This window comes from Bos taurus, chromosome 3 (assembly GCF_002263795.3).
Source record: "Bos taurus isolate L1 Dominette 01449 registration number 42190680 breed Hereford chromosome 3, ARS-UCD2.0, whole genome shotgun sequence".
NCBI lineage: Eukaryota > Metazoa > Chordata > Mammalia > Artiodactyla > Bovidae > Bos > Bos taurus.
Window position 1 is genome coordinate 78,424,920 of NC_037330.1, and position 21,484 is coordinate 78,446,403.

Genomic DNA, 21,484 nt, shown 5'->3' on the forward strand with positions numbered 1-21,484 from the left:
AATAGCAGTGACATCTTCAGCTCCAAAAACTGTAAAACATTACTGAATGAAATTAACAATGATCTGAATAAATGGGAGTGCGTCCAAAATTTATGAGTGGAAAAACTTACTATCGGTAAAATGGCGGTACTCCCCAATTTGATCTGTAGATTCAATACAATCCTTATTAGAAATCCCAGCAGACTTCTTTGTACAAATTGACAACTGATTCTATAATTCATATGGAATTTCAAGAAACCCAGAATAGATAAAATACTCCTGAAGAATAAGAATAAAGTAAGCAGATTCTCACTTCCCATTTTCAAAATTTACTACAAATCAACAGAAATCAAGATAGTGTGGTATTGATTGGCACAAGGATAGACATACAGATCAATGAATAGAATTGAGTCTAGAAATAAACCTGTTACATCAATGGTCAACTGATTTTTGATAAGGGTTTGATGACTGTTTTAAGAGGGTCTTCAATAAATAGTGTAGGGATGACTGGATAGCCACATTCAAAAGAATGAAGTTGGACCCTTACCTCATACCATATCAAAATTAATTCAATATGAATCAAAGACATATATATAAAGCTAAAACTAAAAAACTTAGAAGTGGTAAATCTTCATGGCCTTGGACTTTGAAAAGGATTCTCAGATATGACACCAAAAATGTGAACCACAAAAGAAAAAAAAAAAAGCAGATGATTGGACTTTACCAAAATTAAAAATATTTGTGTTTTGAAGAACATAATCAAGAAAGTAAAAAGTCAACCCACAGAACGGGAGAAAATATTTGCAAATGATCTATCTGTTAAGGGATTTGTATATGAAATATATAAAGAATTACAACTAAAAATAATAGACAAATAACCCAATTAAAAATTGGTCAAGGAATTTGAATACTCATTTCTCCAAAGAAATGAGTCAAATATATAAATGGTCAAAAAGCACATGGGAAGATGCATGACATTATTAGTCATCAGAGAAATGCAGATCAAAACCAGTGAGATCTTTATACTCATTAGGATGGCTAGAATCAAAAAGTCTGATGACAACTGTTGGCAAGGATATCAAGAAACCAGAACCCTACTGATAGGAATATAAAATAGTCCTGACACTTTGGAAAACGGTTTGGTAGTAACTCAGAAGTTTAATGGCACCCCACTCCAGTACTCTTGCCTGGAAAATACCATGGACGGAGGAGCCTGGTAGGCTGCAGTCCATGGGGTTGCTGAGGGTCGGACACGACTGAGCAACTTCACTTTGACTTTTCATTTTCATGCATTGGAGAAGGAAATGGCAACCCACTCCAGTGTTCTTGCCTGGAGAATCCCAGGGACGGGGGAGCCTGGCGGGCTGCCGTCTATGGGGTCGCACAGAATTGGACACGACTGAAATGACTCAGCAGCAGAAGTTTAAACATACTCTTACCAAATGACCTGGCACTTCTACCTCTAGATATATATACACCCAAGAGAAATTAAGATATATTTCAAACCCTGACTATTCATAATAGTCAGCAAGTGGAAACAACCCAAATATCCAACAGTGGGCAAATAACTAAGCAGAATGTGATATATTCATACAGTAGAACATTTTTCAACCACAAAAGGGAACGAACTACTGATGCATGCAGCATTGTGGGTGAATCTTGAAACCATTATACTAAATGAAACAAGCCAGTTACAAAATACCACACTCTTTGTGATTCCACTCGCATAAAAGTCCAGAATGGAGAAATCTGTAAAGACATGAAATACATTACTTGTTGCCTAAGACTGGGAGATTGGACTGAAAGACTGAAGGCAAAAGAATGGGGCGGCAGAGGATGAGATGATTAGATAGCATCACTGACTCAATGGACATGAATTTGAGTAAATTCTGGAAGATAGAAGAGGACAAAAGAGCCTGGCATGCTACAGTCCACAGTCTGAAGAGTCAGATATGACTTGTCCACTGAATAACAATAACAAGGACTGGGAGAGACAAGTGTTAGGGAGTCAGAATCAAAGGATACAGAGTTTCTTCTTGAGGTAGTTCTAAAGTTAACTGTGGTGATGGTTGCTCATATCTGTGAATACGCTAAAAACCACTGACATGTACACTTTCAAAGCTATTTAAAAAGATAATCCTTGCAGATTGTATGTAACTTTATGCCAATTTTAAATTTTGAAAGATTTGAAAATTGATATAAAATGGAAAAATTAACATTTTAAAAAGAGAAAAATAAAAATGAAAATTGGAAGCTTTTATTAAAGAAATGAGAAATTTAAAAATCTTTTGTCAAAGATAATTCCAGGCCCATATGGTTTCACTAGTGATACATGCCAAACACATAAGGACAAAAACAGAACAAGAAAAGTGGGTATACCGTAAAACATTTTATGAGGCTAGACTTATCCTGATATCAAAATCTGACTACAACAGTATGAGAAATAAACTTTACAAGTCAATCTCACTTGGAAACATAGATGGAGAAATCCTCAATAAAATATTAAAATTCAATAACAATAGAGACAAAACATTGTAAGAAAGTTGAGTTTATATCAAGGAATTAATATTGGTTTAACATTTAAAAATCCATCAGTGTAATTCACCACATTCATAGCTTAAAGGAAAAAAAGCGTACGATCATCTCAATACAGTATTTGATAAGATAAAAATTTTATTCTAGATTTAAAAGATTCTTCTGAAATGAAATCACAAGACATTTCCTTACTGTTATTTATAAAATCCTATAGCAATGATCATATTTAATGGTAAAGCATTTCTAAGAAGGAACCGTTTCTATCCAACATTCTTGGAAGTCTTAGGCATTTCAGTATGATAAGAAAAAGAAATGTAAAGTATAAGATATGGAAAAGGAAGAAACAGAACTTTGAATATTTGTAGATGACACAATTATCTACATATAAAATTTTAAATCACCTAGTAATTATCAAATTAGTAAGAGCTTAGCAAGATTATTGGATAACAAAAATAATCAAAAGCAAAAAATATATATTTGTATATACCAGCTGCACATATTTCAAAAATTACATATTTTTTAATGATGCCATTTATAATAGTACTAAAATGCATTAAATACTTGTGGATAAATTTAACAAAGATACATATAACCTATAAATTTTGCTGTGAGATATTAAGACCCAAACAATTGGAGAGAGAGCTGTTTATGCATAATAAGAGCCCATATTCTAAGTATATAAGTTTTACCCAAATTTTGATTTATAGGTTCTTTGCAATTTCAGTCAAAATCTCAAAAGTTGTTTTTTTTTATTTTATTTTTTCCAGGAACTTATCAAGGTAATACTAAAGTTTATATAAAACTGCTAAAGCATAGGCATAACCAAGATACTCTTTTTTTCACATACATAGATTTTAATGGTTTTAAAAAAAACAAATTTGTTACTTTAGAAAAATTAATGCAGTGCATTTTCAGCAATGTGATCACCACAGACTGATTGCTCAGTCCACACATAAGTAGTAGCCGCCTTCTATGGTGATAGGGCTTCTCTGCACTAATTCCCATCAGGCCGAAAAACATTAGGGTGGGTTAAGTAAAGACCGAATTGTTGCACAAAGGAACATTTACTCATCAGATCCCACTGATCTCTTCTGTGCCCGTTTCCTGGGCAACCTTCTTGGTGAAGCTTTATTGATCTGGTTCAGTTTCCTGAGGAATTCAGCTCATGTCAACGTCGTTTTGACTTGAGGTTCCCATCTCTATCTTCTGAATGGGCCTCTTGCGCTTTCTAGATTCCAGGAGCTGATGAAGGCCGACGACAACCAGCTGCCCGAGACCAGCCGGGAACATGTACATAAATATGGTTTCTCCATCTAACCCATCTTCTCTCTCGATAATTGTAACTGTTTGATTGAAGACAGCATCTTGGAAAACATTGCCGTTCAAATCCTTGTAGTTCAGGTTGATGACCAGACCGAAGGGCCGGCCGCCCATGGGCTCTGCGGGGATGAAGGAGTACTCAAAGGTTGCCTATCTCTGGGGCGGCACGACCGTGTTCAGAGGAAGAGCAGTGAAATTCTGAATATAAAACTAGTAATTCTGAGGGTAACGGAATGAGGCGTCGAGAGACTCGACGATAAAATCTTCTGTACCCTTGTTTGTAAAGCCTACCAGGAACTTCACAATGTTATTTGCTGGAAAATCTTCTCCTTTCACAAACAGGATGGTTGTATCTGCACTTGGTGAAGCTTCAGGTTCACCTGATACATCATCTTCCTCTTTATCTTCAGCCAAATCTGTCGGTTCATCTTCTTCCACCTCTGCTTCATCGTCTTCATCATCAATTATAGAATCTTCCACTGTTTCTTCATCTTCTGTAAGATCCTGAGCCACTGCCAATGAGCCTCCTGGGCCGCCTCGGAGCAGGAGGGTGGTGGGGAGCACCAGCAGAAGCAGCAGCAGGCGGTGGAGGGACCTCATGGTGCGGCCACTCCGGCATCCAGGGCCCGATCGCGAGAGCTCTCGGCCGCTCCGGTGCAAATCCAAGATACCCTTTTTAAAAGATTTCATTTATTTATTTTTATTTTTGGCTGCACTCTGTCTTCGTTGCTGTGCATGGGTTTTCTCTAGAGGCGGAGAGTGGGGACTACTCTCTAGTTGCGGTGTATGGGCTTATGGTGGCTTCTCTTGCGGCAGAGCACAGGCTCTAGGTGCATGAGCATTGGTAACTGCAGCATGTGGGCTCATTAGTTGCAGTTTGCTGGCTCTAGGGCACGCAAGCTTTAGTAGTTGTGGCACAAGGTCTCCTTAGTTGTGGCTTGATGGCTCTAGAGCGTGCAGGCTTCAGTACTTGTGGTATGCAGGCTCAGTAGTTGTGGCTCGTGGGCCCTAGAACACAGGCTCAGTTGCTCCTTGGCATGTGGAATCTTCCCGGACCAGGGATCCAACCTGTGTCCCCTGCATTGTCGGGTGGATTCTTATCCACTGTTCCACCAGGGAAGTCCCCAAGATACTCTTGAATAAGAACCATGTGAAAGGACTTACTCTCCTAGGTAACAAATTTTATAAAAAGTGTAACATTAACAAAGGTATAGACAAAAAGTCTACAAGTGACTCAAGCACATATAAACACTTGTTTTATAATAAATGTACACTAGAGAGTAATGGGAAAATATTAGGGTTTTAAAAAATTCTTGTTGAAACAATTGGGTATTCATACGGAATAAAAACATACTGGCTTCCTTTCTCATAGTATACACAAAACTCAATTCCAGGTGTATAATAGTTCTAAACATGAAAAGCAAAAATATTTTCATAATTTAAGGATTGGGAATGTTTTCCTGGATGAAAAATCTAAGATGTAAACCAAAAAGGAAAATGTGATAAATTCAACTGCACTAAGAAAAAGAACTTCTTTTTATTAAAAGATACTACAAAGAAAATGTAGCATATTAAAAAGCAGAGACATTACTTTGCCAACAAAGGTTTGTATAGTCAAAGCTATGGTTTTTCCAATAGTCATGTATGGATGTGAGAGTTGGACCATAAAGGAGGCTGAGCATCAAAGAATTGATGCTTTTGAACTGTGGTGTTGGAGAAGACTCTTAAGAGTCCCTCAGACTGCAAGGAGATCAAGCCAGCCCACCTTAGAGGAAATCAATCCTGAATATTCATTGAAAGGACTGATGCTGAAGCTGAAGCTCCAATCCTTTGGCCACCTGATGTGAAAAGGTGACTCATTAGAAAAGACCCTGATGTTGGGAAAGACTGAAGGCAGGAGGAGAAGGGGACAACAGAGGACGAGATGGTTTGATGGCATCACCGACTCAGTGGACATGAGTTTGAGCAAACTTTGGGAAATGGTGAAGGACGGGGAAGTCTGACGTGCTGCTGTCCATGCGGTCGCAAAAAGCTGGACATGACTGAGTGACTGAACAACAGCAACAAGGAAAATGAAGCCATAAAGTAAAAGATGACATTTTCAACGCATAAAACAGAAAAAATTCATAGGACGTTTTGTTGTAGTTCAGTCACTAAGTCATGTCTGAATCTTTGTGACTCTGTGGACTGCAGCACACCAGGCTCCCTTGTCCTTCACTGTCTCTCAGAGTTTGTTCATATTCATGTCCATTGAATGGGTGATGCTATCTAACCATCTTCCTCTGCCATCCCCTTCTCCTTTTGCCTTCAATCTTTCCCAGCATCAGGGTCTTTTCTAATGAGTCAGCTCTTCTCATCAGGTGGCCAAAGTATTGGAGCTTCAGCTTCAGTGTCAGTCCTTCCAATGAATATTCAGGGTTGGTTTCTTTTCAGGTTGACTGGTTTGATCTCCTTCCTGTCCAAGAGACTCTAAAGAGTTTTCTCCAACAGCAAAGTTCAAAGCATCAATTCTTCACTGCTCAGCTTTCTTTATGATACAACTCTCACATCCATACATGACTACTGGAAAAACCATAGCTTTGACTAGACGAATCTTTGTCGGCAGAGTAACGTCTCTGCTTTTAATATGCTGTCTAGGTTGATCATGGCTTTTCTTCCAAGGAGTAAGCGTCTTTCAATTTCATGGCTGCAGTCACCATCTGCAGTGATTTTGGAGCCCAAGAAAATAAAATTTGTCACCATTTGCATTGTTTCCCCATCTATTTGCCATGAAGTGATGGGACCAGATGCCATGATCTTAGTTTTTTGAATGTTGATCTTAGTGTTTTACACTAATGAGTGTTTTACACTGGAGTGGGGGCAATGGCACCCCACTCCAGTACTCTTGCCTGGAAAATCCCATGAATGGAGGAGCCTAGAAGGCTTCAGTCCATGGGGTCGCGAAGAGTTGGAAATGACTGAGCGACTTCACTTTCACTTTCCACTTTCATGCATTGGAAAAGGAAATGTCATCCCACTCCAGTGTTCTTGCCTGGAGAATCCCAGGGACAGGAAAGCCTGGTGGGCTGCCGTCTATGGGGTTGCACAGAATCGGACACAACTGAAGCAACTTAGCAGCAGCAGCAGCAGGTTTATCATAGCTTTCCTTCCAAGAAGCAACCGTCATTTGACTTCATGACTGCAGGACGTTTAATGAACTCTAATGTAAATTTTAAAGAGACAGAACTCAATAGAAAAGTGTGCAAAGGACATGTATGGGACATTTTCCTCCGAAAAAGGGAGTCAGAATGGGAATAGGCATATGACAAGAAGTTCAACTTTATGAAAAGTTCAAAATGAGATACCTGTATACCTATACCCATACTAGTTTAAATTTCTAAATCTGACAATGCTAGTTGTTGATGAGAATATAGAATAACAGCAACTGTCACAATGCTGGTAATCATGAACAGCTTACAGTCAACTTGGAAAAGAGTTTGGTGTTATCTAATCATGCTGCTAAGTCACTTCAGTCGTGTCCGACTCTGTGCAACCCCATAAACGGCAGCCCACCAGGCTCCGCCGTCCTTGGGATTCTCCAGGCAAGAACACTGGAGTGGGTTGCCATTTCCTTCTCCAATGTAGGAAAGTGAAAAGTGAAAGTGAAGTTGCTCAGTCGTGTCCGACTCTTCGAGACCCCATGGACTGCAGCCCACCAGGCTCCTCCGTCCATGGGATTTTCAATTCCACATCTATCTGTCCCTTACAGAAATGCATTCTGTGTATAACAATATGCTTTTACATAAATATTTATTGAAACAGTTTTCATGATGGCCAAAAACTGGAAACAATTCCGTGTCAATTAAAAGTAAAATGGATAAATAAAATATGATATGCTAATCCAACAGACACAACCAATCACCAATAAATTATTGGTGATTATAAACAATTATACATGCAACAATATGGAGAGATAAATAAAAATGAGCTGCTGAACAGAAGACGTCAGATAATTCAGTCATAATATATGACTATTATAAATTTTAAAAACTAAATTGCCTTGCCAAACTAGGTAAATACTAAGTGCTAACCAAAATCTGTAGCAACCAGAATTCTCTCATACTTTGTTGGTGGGAACCACTTGGGAGGAAAACCTTTTAGCAGTATCTACTATATGTGAACATAAAATAATTCCCTACCCAGGGATCTCCCTCAGGCATACACCCAACATAAATTCATACAGTATAGTCAGCAAAACATGCACATCCATCTTAATAGTGGCGTCATTTGTACTAGCCAAAAATTGGGGAACTACTGAAAATCTGTGAACAATAAATAAATTGTGATATATTGACACAATGGAATATTGCACAACAGTGAAAATTAACCATCTGCAACTCTACTTAACCATATGAATGGCTCTCACAAATGTGGATATAATTTTGAACAAAAGAAACCAGATACCAAGGGTACACGCTTCCTGATTTCATCAAAATAAAGTTTACAAACAGGCCAAACTAATCCATGGAGTCAAAATAATCATTACCTTTGGTGTAGGAGATGGAGACTCAGGGAAGGAACTTCTAACATGCTGGTAATTTTCTAAGTCTGAATGGTAGGTACCTGGGTGTCTTCTGTTTATGAAAATATATTAAGCTATCATTTATGTGTATAAGTCTATGTATATATTACTTCAATATAAGTTTTTAAAAGTAAATGCTGTTATTTAGGAATGCATACTTAAAAAAACTATTAAAAAAAGAAAGAAAATAACTGCCAAAATCAAGTTAATTATATTCACTTGGGAGGGAGGGAGAGGCAGTAACACAGAAGGAGCAAAAACCAGCGGAGCTGTTTTTGTCTAGAAGGAGCAAAGTCTCCTAGAGGTTCTTTTAAGTGTTCTAATTTTTTACTTTAGTTGCAATTATAACAATGTTTGCTTTGTATTATTTAACTATATTGTTATGTTTTAATTACATTTCTGTATGTGTTAAATTTCATAATTGAAAATTAGCCCAAAACATATAAGCCAAAAATGTGTAGTAACTTGGGTAATGTATATTAATAAAGTGTTAAATGAAAAATTGTGGGTTTTTTAAAGATTATATATAAATATACCAAAATATTAACAATCAGAATTATCTTTCTACATTTTTTAATTTTCTCAAAATTAATATGTATTACTTGTATATAGATAAAACATGAATGAGATTTTTTTAAGTTGTATTACCTCAGTTTAGAAGTTTTTTAAACATAAAATCTTTTATCATTCAATTTTTCATGTTTGTCCTATCCTACACACTTTATCTTTTTCTCTACCATTTTTATCCCTAGTTTTAGAATTTGTTATACAGAAACCGCATCTTTTTTACTTATTTTATTTTAAATCACTATTTTCTACAGGTGACTGATATACATGGAGTTGATGTTACTCCCAAACCTCTTTACCGTCCAGATCCATATTCCGGTACAGGAAAGCCAAATAAACTATTGACTTCACAAGACGGATCACATACGTCAGACTTCATAGCTTCCTATAGCCTTTATCAAAATACAATAAATCCTAGTATGTTAGGGCAGTTTACAAGGTAGAGTATACTATTTTATGCTTCTTTGTGTTTATATCTTACTACATATTTCCATTTAAGTTGCACTTGTGGAAGTTAGATGTCAGTTGTCCTGTCTGCCAGCTCTGCTCTCTCATCCTAGTGTGCCACCGCTCGTGTTCGTCGTGTGTTTTAACGAGATGCGGGGCTTACGTCTATACTCCTACCAACACCTACCAACTCCTACCAATATATATATTCTATATATATTTGTGAAAACATATATAGATTTTACTCAAGATTTCCTGAGGAACCAAAAAGATGGGACCTAGCATTACAGACATATTTCTTTAGTTTTCTTCAGTTTCTTTTATGCTGCAATTAGGGGCTTCCCTTTTTTTCCTCCCTATTCTTCCATATAAATCCTTATTCTCCTACGCTTTGATTTCTGTCTTGTTTTAGAACTTTTTTTTGGTAAATCATCTGTTTTGCTTTTACATATGCAGATACTTACATAATTGAAAATTTTTAGAGCTTCCAATAGAGAAGTTCAATCTTTGTGATAATAAAACAGTATTCCTAAAACAATCTAAAAGATCATGGGGAAGTACTTTAGTGTGTAACTTTCAATCTGACAAATTAAAAGTTCTAGATGTTAACTAAGCACGAAATTTTAGGAGAAAATATGCTGTCTAGAATCTACCTCCAAATTGCCATACAGATACCATGGGAGTTCTGTGCAAAATAAAGCATGTTCCAATAAACTGAGCCCAACCTTTTGGAGTCCAGTTGAAACTATAAATAGAAAGGAAAAAGTATGTAATATCATGGAGTAATGTTAAGTTCCTATGTTTAAAGGAAATTATTTTTGGACTCTTCAATGTATTGATTTCCCACCAAATATATAAACTTTATTTTAAATTAAATCTTGAGAAGACATTTATCAAATTGAATAAAAGTGCATTTAAGATGGGATTTGAATAATGAGCAGAAACCTGGTGAAGATTAAAGGCAGAGTATTCCAGGCTGAGGCCCTGAGGTAAGAGAGCTCCATAAGGTTGAGGAACTTTAAAAAAAAGAAGAATTGTGATATGATGATGAGATGGAGAATCTCGGTAGATAGGCTGTATTTTAGATTTTTATCCTAAACATACTGTTGGGAATACATTGAAAGACTTTAGACAAAAGGACTAAGACTTTTACTTAAAGAACACTAATCATCAACTTAATTTTTAAAGAATTATTTTTATCACTTTTGCTTATATGATTACAGTGTATTTGATTTCTGTGTATCTGATAGTTTTCATTTATACATTTAATTGCCTATAAGGACATATGAATAAATAAATAATGTTGTTTTTCATTGCTAAAGGTCAGTTTTAGGAAGCAGCACAGTTTCTAAGTCAAGTGTATCCACTAGTGAATCAATGGCAGAAGACCTAGAAGAACCGTCCTTTAAACGGGAAAGATTGTCTAGTTTTACAGGTAATGAGAATCCAGTCTTTTATTTAAGTAACACTTCATTATTTCTTTGTAAATGTGCTCATTATTTTTTGGGTGTTTGAGACAGAAGAACTATGGTAATCACTCCGAAATGCTGGCTTGTGCCACAGCTACATGAGAATTATCAGGGTAATGTTTATATAGTTTGTAAAATTCTCAAGTGACTCCCTTGCACCAACAGCCTCAGTAATCACAAACCCTGTTTAAAAAGGCTCAGCTTCTAACTCAGGAGACAAATAATTCTGATATACTGTGATCGATTCCATAGTGAGACATAATGTGATGGAAACACTTAGAAAAGATTACTATGAGGTGGAAAGTAAAAAGCAGGAGAACATTCATAAAGAACATTATTGACTTTTGAATTGGGTTTTTAAAGATAATTAGTAATTTGTCAGGAGAACAAATTGGAGAGACTCAGTCCAGGTAGAAGATAAAAACATGAGATAATACGAAGGATTATGTGAGTGAAGATCAAAGAGGAAATAGTGGTTGACTAAAGCACTGGAAGAAGTGGCTATTTCCTTGAGGAACATTTGCGCTGGAGTGTGGTATGGATGTCTTTTCCTCTGAGTTGACAATGAAGGATTAGTTAAACTATTTATAGGAAAAGTGCTTAATGAACTCTTTGTTCTGGTGTTAGACTATGTAACAGAATGCTTCTGACAAGTAACAGAATACCCAACTACTATTAGCTTAAATGAAGACAGTTTTTCCACATTAAAGGAAGTTAAAGGTAGATATACATGGAGTTGCTATTCCTTCCAGACCTTCAACAGTATGTGAATTGAGAACTTTCAGATGTTTAAGTTGGATTTAGAAAAGGCAGAGGAGCCAAAAATCAAATTGCCAATATCCATTGGATTATCAAATGAGCAAAAGAGTTCCCGAAAAACATCTACTTCTGCTTTATTGACTCCGCCAAAGACTTTGACTGTGTGGGTCACTACAAACTGTGAAAAATTCTTCAAGAGATGGGAATACCAGACCACATGACCTGCCTGTTGAGAAATCTGTACCCAGGTCAAGAAGCAACAGTTAGAACCAGACATGGAACAATGGACGGTTTCAAATTGGGAAAGGAGTATGTCAAGGCTGTATATTATCACCCTGCTTATTTAACTTATATACAGAGTACATCGTGTGAAATGCTGGGTGGGATGAAGCACAAGGTGGAATCAAGATGACCGGGAGAAATATCAATAACCTCAGATATGCATATGACACCATCCTTATGGCAGAAAGGGAAGAGGAACTGAAGAGCCTCTTGATGAAAGTGAAAGAGGAAATTGAGAAAGCTGGCTTAAAACTCAACATTCAAAAAATGAAGATCATGGCATCTGGTCCCATCACTTCATGACAAACAGATGGGGAAACAATGGAAACAGTGACAGGCTTTATTTGGGGAGCTCAAAAATCACTGCAGATGGTAATTGCAGCCATGAAATTAAAAGACGCTTACTCCTTGGAAGAAAAACTATGGCCAACCTAGATAGCATATTAAAAAGCAGAGACATTGCTTTGTCAACAAAGGTCCATATAGTCAAAGCTATGGTTTTTCCAGTAGTCATGTATGGGTATGAGAATTGGACCATAAAGAAAGCTGAGCACCAAAGAATTGATGCTTTTGAACTATGGTGTTGGAAAAGACTCTTGAGAGTCCCTAGGACTGACTGAAGGAGATCAAACCAGTAAATCCTAAAGGAAATCAGTCCTGAATATTCATTAGAAGGACTGATGCTGAAACTGAAGCTCTGATACTTTGGCCACCTATGAGAAGAACTGACTCATTAGAAAAGACCGTGATGCTGGGAAAGATTGAAGGCAGGAGGAGAAGGGGATGACAGAGGATGAGATGGTTGGATAGCATCACTGACTCAATGGACATGAGTTTGAGCAAGCTTTGGGAGTTGGTGATGGCCAGGGAAGCCTGGTGTGCTGCAGTCCATGGGGTCTCGAAGAGTCGGATATGACTGAGCAACTGAACTGAACTGAACTAAAAGGTAGATAGCTTTTGGCTTTGTGTTTGTGGCATAGTTATATCAGAATCAGAACTGGCAGCTCTGCTATCCTTTTTTCCATCCGTTTCTCGTTTCTTGCCACAGGACCTCATAATACCTGTCCCAACTCTGGGCACCAGTTCCATCTCCCTCATTTATCAGGAGAGTAAACGTTTCCCAGAAGCTTTCCTTTTTCCTGTGTATTTCTGCTTTTATCTCACTGGCCAGAACTGTGTCACACTGCAACCACCAGCTTCAAGAGAGGCTGGAAAAACCAAATACTTGATTTTTCAGGCAGTATTAATGGAAAGAGGCCTCAGAAGAGAGAAAGGCTTAGCAGTGAAAATTAAGACATTAGGAATGTCTGTTGTAGGAAGAAGCCCATCCTCTCAGGATGGAAGAAAGAGAATTAAATTATTGTCATAACCTCCCCAGCAGTCTCTACATATATTCTTGCCACCTTCCAATTTTTTCCAAACTACATGCAGAGTTGAAACCACACTCCTTGGTTGCGACTCAAACTAAGCCACACCTTATATTGGGGCTTGAACCTACAATTCCCTAACTTGAGAGGGAACTCAAATCCACTGTCTTTTAATTGATACTGCTCACCTTGTGCCAGGACTTAATGAAGCTCAGATTCTTTTGTCTCCTTGCAGAAAGAATTCAATGTGAGGCAAAGATAGACAAGAGTGGATTTATATAAGCACAGGATTCCTGTGAGAACTACAAGCAGGCCAACAAGGGAACACAGCCCTGAGAACAAAAAGGGCTTTTGTTTTTTTAGAGTTAAAGAATAAGTGGGCAGGAGAGAAGATCATCTTCTTCCTCATTTTTGGGTAGACAGCATGGCTTGCATCATTAGTTCTTCCTTTGACCCTATATGTTCTAATGGGGACTGTCATGACACTATTTAAATCAGATCTATATTATTAGAAGTATGATGACATATGGTGGCTCAGTCAGTAAAGAATCCACCTGCAGTGCAGGAGACCTGGGTTCAATTCCTGGGTTAGGAAGTTCCCCTAGAGAAGGAAATGGCAACCCACTGTAGTATTCTTCCCTGGGAAATCCCATGGACAGAGGAGCCTGGTGGGCTTCAGTCCATGGTGTCACAAGAGTTAGACACAACTTAGTGACTACACCACCACCACATAGTAATTCATCTCAGGTTTTGGTATAATGTCCCCTTTCACCTACTTTCTTTCCCTTTTCACCTGTGTTTCTGTCTTGACTACATGCAGAAATGCTACTTTTCAAGAACCATTAACTCCCTGACTTCATGTATTAATAACAAGATTCAGACCCTATATATATTTTGTCTTGCGTTTTAACAATCAGAGTTTGTGGCTTGAGTGTGCCTGGTGCTTAGATGCACCTGGTCTTTCTTCAAGGTAGTGTGGATTTTTGCTAGATTAGTAGATTCTTTTCTTGAGTGGTCAGTAGTTTATAACAGTCTCCCCAAACTCCCTTAAAATTCCCTTTCTGTCTTTAATCCTTTAGAGGGATTTCTAAACCATTTAGTTATCCTACTCTATCCCTATTACAATGATATTTTTAGCAATCTAACTTCATTCTCACTGCTTAAAACCCTTCCATGAATTTTCATTGCTCTTAAGAAAAAGACAATAATCTTTATGTAACAATTTGCCTTGAGGCCTACCTCTAAGAACTTCCCAGATGGTGCTAGTGGTAAAGAACCCACCTGCCGAGGTAAGAGACTTAAGAGATACAGGTTCGATCCCTGGATTGGGAAAATCCCCTGGAGGAGGGCATGTCAATCCACTCCAGTATTCTTGCCTGGAGAATCCCAGCACAGCTACTACCTCTACTTGTTTCTAACAAAAACAATCAAAAGTATCAAAACTTCACCTCCAGAGGTGTTGAAGAATAGTATCGATGCTTATATCATCTTGGTTTGCTGGCTAATTCTAACTACAAAATCAAGCCTCTGTAAGTGAGGCAAAACCAAACTGGTTTTTCCAGTAGTCATGTATGGGTGTGAGAGTTGGACTATAAAGAAAGCTGAGTGCCGAAGAATTTATACTTTTGAACTATGGTGTTGGAAAAGACTCTTGAGAGTCCCTTGGACTGCAAGGCAATCCAACCAGTCCCTCCTAAAGGAGATCAGGCATGGGTGTTCATTGGAAGAACTGATGTTGAAGCTGAAACTCCAGTACTTTGGCCACCTGATACGATGAGCTGACTTATTTGCAAAGACCCTGATGTTGGGAAAGATTGAAGGCAGGAGGAGAAAGGGACGACAGAGGATGAGATAGTTGGATGGTATCACCCACTCAATGGACATGGGTTTGGGTGAACTCTGGGAGTTGGTGATTGACAGGGAGGCCTAGCGTGCTGTAGTCCATGGGGCCGCAAAGAGTCAGACACGACTGAGCGACTGAACTGAACTGAACTGATGACCTGGCAACTCATTTAGATTCACATTTCTAAATCTTGAATGCACAGTAACATAATCTATATACCTTTAAAAATTTCCCACACTCATGTCTTACTCTAGGCCAACAATATAGGAATATCTGGCAGAGGGGGTTAGGCATAAGAAGTGGTGTGCTGATAAGTATAAAACTAACCTACTCTGAAGTAGAGAAAGTCCTGATTTGTAGTATTTGCCAATTTCTGTGGTATAAATATTTTCACCCCCAACAAATTCAAGCTATCAACATGAAATTTCTGAGTGGGAAGCTTACAAGACATGCTTAGTGAAACATTGTTATTCAGTATTTTTACAATACAGATGCAATAAATATAAATAGCTTCAAGAGTCTAGAGAATAATAAAATTTAATAACATAGGAAGTGGTCATTTTTGAGTGGTTATTATCTTTGTTTTTAATATGTATTTAGTTGTAAGTTTATATAATTTAATTTTGAATAATGACTATTTAATGATTAGCTTACAAAATTCCTGATAATTTAATAATTGCCCCTTGCAAGCTGGTTCAGTCCTGCTATAACACACTTTTGGGTATATTTAAAAATTTCCCACATGCTTCTAATATATAACACTTTTATAAATTAGTATTAAAAATACTGATGACCTAGATCACATGTCCAGAATTCTGATTTAATTATCATAGAATGAATCCTGAACATCAAAGAAATAGTCCATGTGAAAAGAAATGTGCAGTGGATTTTTTAGGATGGTGAAACTATTCTGTGTGATTCCATAGTAGTGGACACATGACATTATACTTTTATCAAAATCCATAGACTCTTACAGCACAAAGAGTCAACCTTAATATACTACATTGAAAAAAAACAAATTCAAGAGATCAGAGCACCCAGAATGAAATACAAACTGTGACATAAGAATCTAACTGCTTTAGAAATATATGACTACTTCACTGAGAGACTGGGATGTCAGGGGAGGTATAGCTCTAAGTAACATTGAAATTGAATGGAGATTAGAAGATTAAAAGCATGGAGGTACACATAGCCTCCATACTCTTATTGGATAGAGTCATTTTCCACTGGAGTGTGAGTTAACAATCTGAAGCATTGTACATATATAAGGAAATGGCAACCAACTCCAGTGTTCTTGCCTGGAGAATCCTAGGAACAGGGGAGCCTAGTGAGCTGCCATCTCTGGGGTCTCACAGAGTCAGACATGACTGAAGTGACTTAGCAGCAGCAGCAGCACTAATATTAAACATGTAAATAAGTGGGAGGCAGATAGTATGCACTAGATTTTTTCACTGTCATTGGGGTTGGAGATTGCAGGCAAACAAAGGGAGAAGGTTAGAATTATCCATATGATACTGAGTGAGAGTCAGAAAGAGTAAACTAGTGTTTAGCTTAATGTATATGTAGATTATATGTGTGTGGTTGGGGGGGGTTTACTATAGACAAATATTTCTTAAGCCCTCTCTGCTAAGAAAGCCTAGAAGAAATGACACCCCTATAGCAACAAGCATACCCAGTGCCCAGATCTTGGTTTCTGATACTGTTCTCCAATAAAAGGAACCAGGGGTCTTTAGAGAAATGACTGCTTCTAGACTGGAACAGAGAATATATAAGGTAAATCAGAAAGTAAACAAGTATTAGAAACTCCAATACTTTGGCCACCTGATGCGAAGAGCTGACTCATTTGAAAAGACCCTGATGCTGGGAAAGATTGAGGGCAGGAGAAGGGGACGACAGAGGATGAGATTGTTGGATGGCATCACTGGCTCAATGGACATGGATTTGGGTGGACTCCGGGAGTTGGTGATGGACAGGGAGGCCTGGCATGCTGCGGTTCAGGGGGTCACAAAGAGACACAACTGAGTGACTGAACTGAAATAAGTGTTAAAGAGAAAAAACCACATTAAACAAACAAAAAATCTGAGATATGTGAAAAGGACATAGCAGCCAACATCTTGCGATGGTAATAGGAGGAATAATTTCAAGAACAAAATATGTTATGTAATAGTGGATTACAACCCAAAGTATAAAGTAAATATCCATGAGTCCATAGTGATTCAAGTGAATGACTGATTAAATTAATGATTGAGAACAAATGTATACAAAAGAATTCCGAATGATTTATATAGATATTTCTCCTTCAAGAAGGTGGAGCTTAACTGTCTCATTTAAATGTGGGCTTTGCATATCAACTTCCTTCTAAGAAGTACAGGATATAGAAGGGGAGGGAAAGAGTAACTTTAATGCAGAGAAAGCTGACAAAGTCTACCTCAGGTCAAGGTGAACATCATCAGTAGTAAGTCATGTTGATAACATGTACCCTTGATACGATATGATAAGAATGACACTTTACCTCTGTAGTCTGCCTCCTAGAAATCCATAACCTGTCTAATATCAGACAAACTGAACTGATGGACATTCTACAGAATACATGACCGGTATTCCTCAAAACTCAAGGTCATCAAAACAAGGGAAGTTTGAGAAATTGTCACTGTGTAGGGAAACTTAAGAAGACACAATCAATAGACATAATATATCCTACATGTATATACATGTACATAATATATCCTACAATATATCCTGTAAAAGGAAAAGGACATTGGTTAAAATTAAGGAAATTGGGATAGAGTATTCACTTTTGTTAATAATGAAGCATCAGATTGGGTTTATTAGTTGTGATAAAGGTACCAAAGTAATGTTAACAATAGGAAACACTGGGTACAGGGTATACAGTAACTCTTTGTAATATTCTTGTGGATTTCTGTATATATAAAACTATTCTAAAGTTAATATTTATTAAATGTCAAAAAAATGTCTAAGGGTGAGTCACAGCAGTCTTTAATCAGTTCTCCAGATGATTCTGTTGCATGCTGAAGTTTGAGAACCATTGTTTTTACTGTACAACCAAAAGGAGGCTTATGGTTACAAAAGCTTATGATTTTAATGGCAAGGTAGGAGCCAAAACATCGTCTTACCTATAGATTGTGGGTGGTCTCACAGAACAATTGAATAATAATAGCTATCTTTTACGTGAACTCATAAAGTGTCTTGATACGTATGTAATTTGTGAGGAAGGGTGAGAATAAGATGCTTGTGTGACTGAATTGCACTGCAATTTTATCACACCAATTCTAGCTTATGCAGAGGCCAAGGAAGACTTCATAGATGATTAGCTACTGGAGTCTTTGAAGGTAGCCAAGTAATGACATCCCTTTCCCCCTATGCAGTTCTGAATTAATTGAAAAATGTAATAAATGTAGATATGGTATATTAGAGCCAGAATATCACATTATGAATAAAGGCCTGCTGTTAAACTCTCAAATTTGACAGACTTACCCACCCATTCAATAAAACATCAGACCATCTCAGGCCTACCGCAACCCTCTCAATGGGAATCATGAGTAAAGGTGTGGAGAAGAGCCGAGATTGTCATTCTAGAGCTTCTTCCTTCTGTAAGAATCGTCAGGAGTGGAACTATGTTCCCTCCATCATTAGCAGTAAATAAGAACAGGCAAGGCAGATTGATATATTGTGATGTGTTTCTAGGTGGAGAGTGATATGTAGTTAAATCTGGTTTAAAGTCCATTTAGGGTTAGGGTGTCTGGTCAATGAATAGACAAATTCTATAGGTATATAGTGGAGTTTGAAGCAGTTTCTCAATATATAACATATTCAACCAACATTCACACAAAGGTTGCTAGAGAGATCCAGACAAAAATTCTTTCTGCCATCCTAGGGTTTTGTCTATAAGTGGTAGATCCTCTGCCACTAAGTAAAAGAAATCTACGACTTTCCTCAATCATGGTAGGTAACTAAGGTGTTACTCTATTGGTTCCATTTACTGTAAGATCATTCATTTTTATAATTAGCATATCTGTGTCATAATGGTACTTTGAGGAGGTTGTTGCTAAGTCATGTCCGACTCTTTGTGACCCCATGGACTGTTTGTAACACACCAGGTTCCTTTGTCCTCCATTATCTCCCAAAGTTTGCTCAAATTCATGTCCATTAAGTTGTTGATGTTATCTAACTAACTTATCCTCTGTCACTCCCTTCTTTTGCCTTCAATCTTTCCCAGCATCAGGGTCTTTTCCAACGAGTCGCCTCTTCGCAACAGATGGCCATAGTATTGAAACTTCAGCTTTACCTTCTGTCCTTCCAATGAATGTTCAAGGTTAATTTCCTTTGGGATAGACTGGTTTAAATATCTTTTCAGTCCAAGGTACTCTCTAGAGTCTTCTCCAGCACCACAATTCGAAAGCATCAATTCTTCGGTGCTCAGCCTTCTTTATGGTCCAACTCTCACATCCGTACATGACTACTGGAAAAACCATAGTTTTGACTATATGGACCTCTGTTGGCAAAGTGATGTCTCTGCTTTTTTAATATGCTGTCTAGTTTTGTCGTAGCTACTTTGAGGTATATGTAACTAAATATTGGATGAAGACCTGGTGGTCTTAAAGAAAGGAAGTTTAGAGAAGAGCTCAAAACTGCCTGTGTGACTTTAAACTTATCACTTAGCCTGTCTCTCATTTTCTTCATTGATCAAACTAACAGTTTGGACTAGATATATCTCCAGTTGTGTCCATGTGGATACTTTATTTACTTTTTCACTTATCCTATATCTGCTATGTAGGTAGATTTACTATATAAATCATTTCTCCCTCATTTTAAATTTATTGCATAAATAATAAAAATTAAAAAACATTTTTAAAAAGAATTATCCAATACTGTAAAGGATTGGTAATTTAAAATTTTGTTTCCTCAGCTTCTCCATGGGCACTAGTATTTTAATTGTTACAATCATACTGTGGATTTTGTCATGGACTATTTAGTCACTTAACATTTTATCACAAACATTTTCATAATTTTAATATCATATTTAATTACTACTTAATATTCATAGATGAGTATACTCTAATTTATTTATCAGTTCCAAATGTTGGTGATTGATTTGTGGAATTAGTAGCTTGTATTTTTTTTTTAAGCTATGAAAAAGGTGTTTTTCTCATACTCTGGGCCTTCTTAAGGAGACTAAGCCTTAATCTCTGGAAAGTTTATCCCCTTTGCCTATTCAAGCTTTACCCATGTCAGAATCTCATGGATCCCTGCTTCTCACCCTGATTTTTAACATAAAACATTGAATTCTGACTTATATATCCTTGTCATGGCTCCTTTATTACCCACACAACCAAGTCCAGACTCCCAGCCCTGAAACTCTGTCCTCAGTGAAATTTTTTAAGAACCTTGGACTTCTGACTAAACTACAGACTTGGGATTAACTCTTTTCAATGTATTTTTTGTGTGGATATTAAGTCTGTTTTTCTCCTGTATTTAACCACAACTTTCATTGGAGAATCTTTTGAGCTCTTGGTGAAGATGATTAGAGGTGGGCTATCATCTAAATCAAAAGTCAACAGATTAGAAGGACAAGAAGATATAGACAAGATATTAGATATAGACAAGAAATTAGCTTCAGGACTCGGAGAAGGGTTGCATATTATTTGGGAAATACACTTGTCCATATTCCTTTTGAGTTGTATCAACAGTCATTTACCTTAATCTCCCTGTTAATATTATGGGATAGATGTAATGGGATGCCCTTGTAGTCATGACTATACACTTGATATTGGAGTAAGCTTGATGTATCAGCAGCAGAGACGGTTTATGAGCCATAGGATCCAGTTTGGCTTCAGAAAGTTTAAATAGACTACATCTCACAACATGACGTATTCTTTGAGCATATAAAGCCACCTGCAATGTATGACTCATCATGACATTTTGATGAAGTGATGATTAAAATTAGCAGTTAATAGATTATTTTCATTAAGTTATATATTTTAGATTTACGAGTTATGAGGACAGCACCTGGAAAAATTATAACAAAAGAAGACCTGGAGAAGACTGTAGAGATAATTCTCACAGAGACAGAAACAATGAACTTTTTAAATCTACCAACAGTTATGTTTTCTGTAGAATCTGAAGAAGCTGAGAAAGTAAGGTATGTGTGGTTTAATCATTTACATTGCTTTTGTAATTTAAATGCTAAATCAGAGGGCTCTATCTTTGTTTCTGTCTTTGAGGATTTCTGGATAAACACTGGTGGTATATGTGCCTTGTGAAACTGCATCCTATAAAGTGATATGTGTACCCCATGAAATTACATGTAAAGTATATATGTTGTATGTTCTTCCTA

General features: G+C 37.2%; 1 protein-coding gene and 1 pseudogene across 1 annotated transcript in view; one reads left to right on the plus strand and one right to left on the minus strand.

Moving 5' to 3' along the window:
* Window positions 1-21,484, plus strand: part of DNAI4 (dynein axonemal intermediate chain 4) — a 99,788-nt gene that overhangs the window by 16,082 nt on the left and 62,222 nt on the right. The window contains 3 exon segments of the mRNA XM_002686332.7: window positions 9,217-9,401; window positions 10,732-10,844; window positions 21,133-21,289. Of these exon segments, the coding sequence (XP_002686378.3) occupies window positions 9,217-9,401; window positions 10,732-10,844; window positions 21,133-21,289 (455 nt within the window).
* On the minus strand, window positions 3,560-4,442 carry LOC518775 (translocon-associated protein subunit alpha-like; annotated as a pseudogene).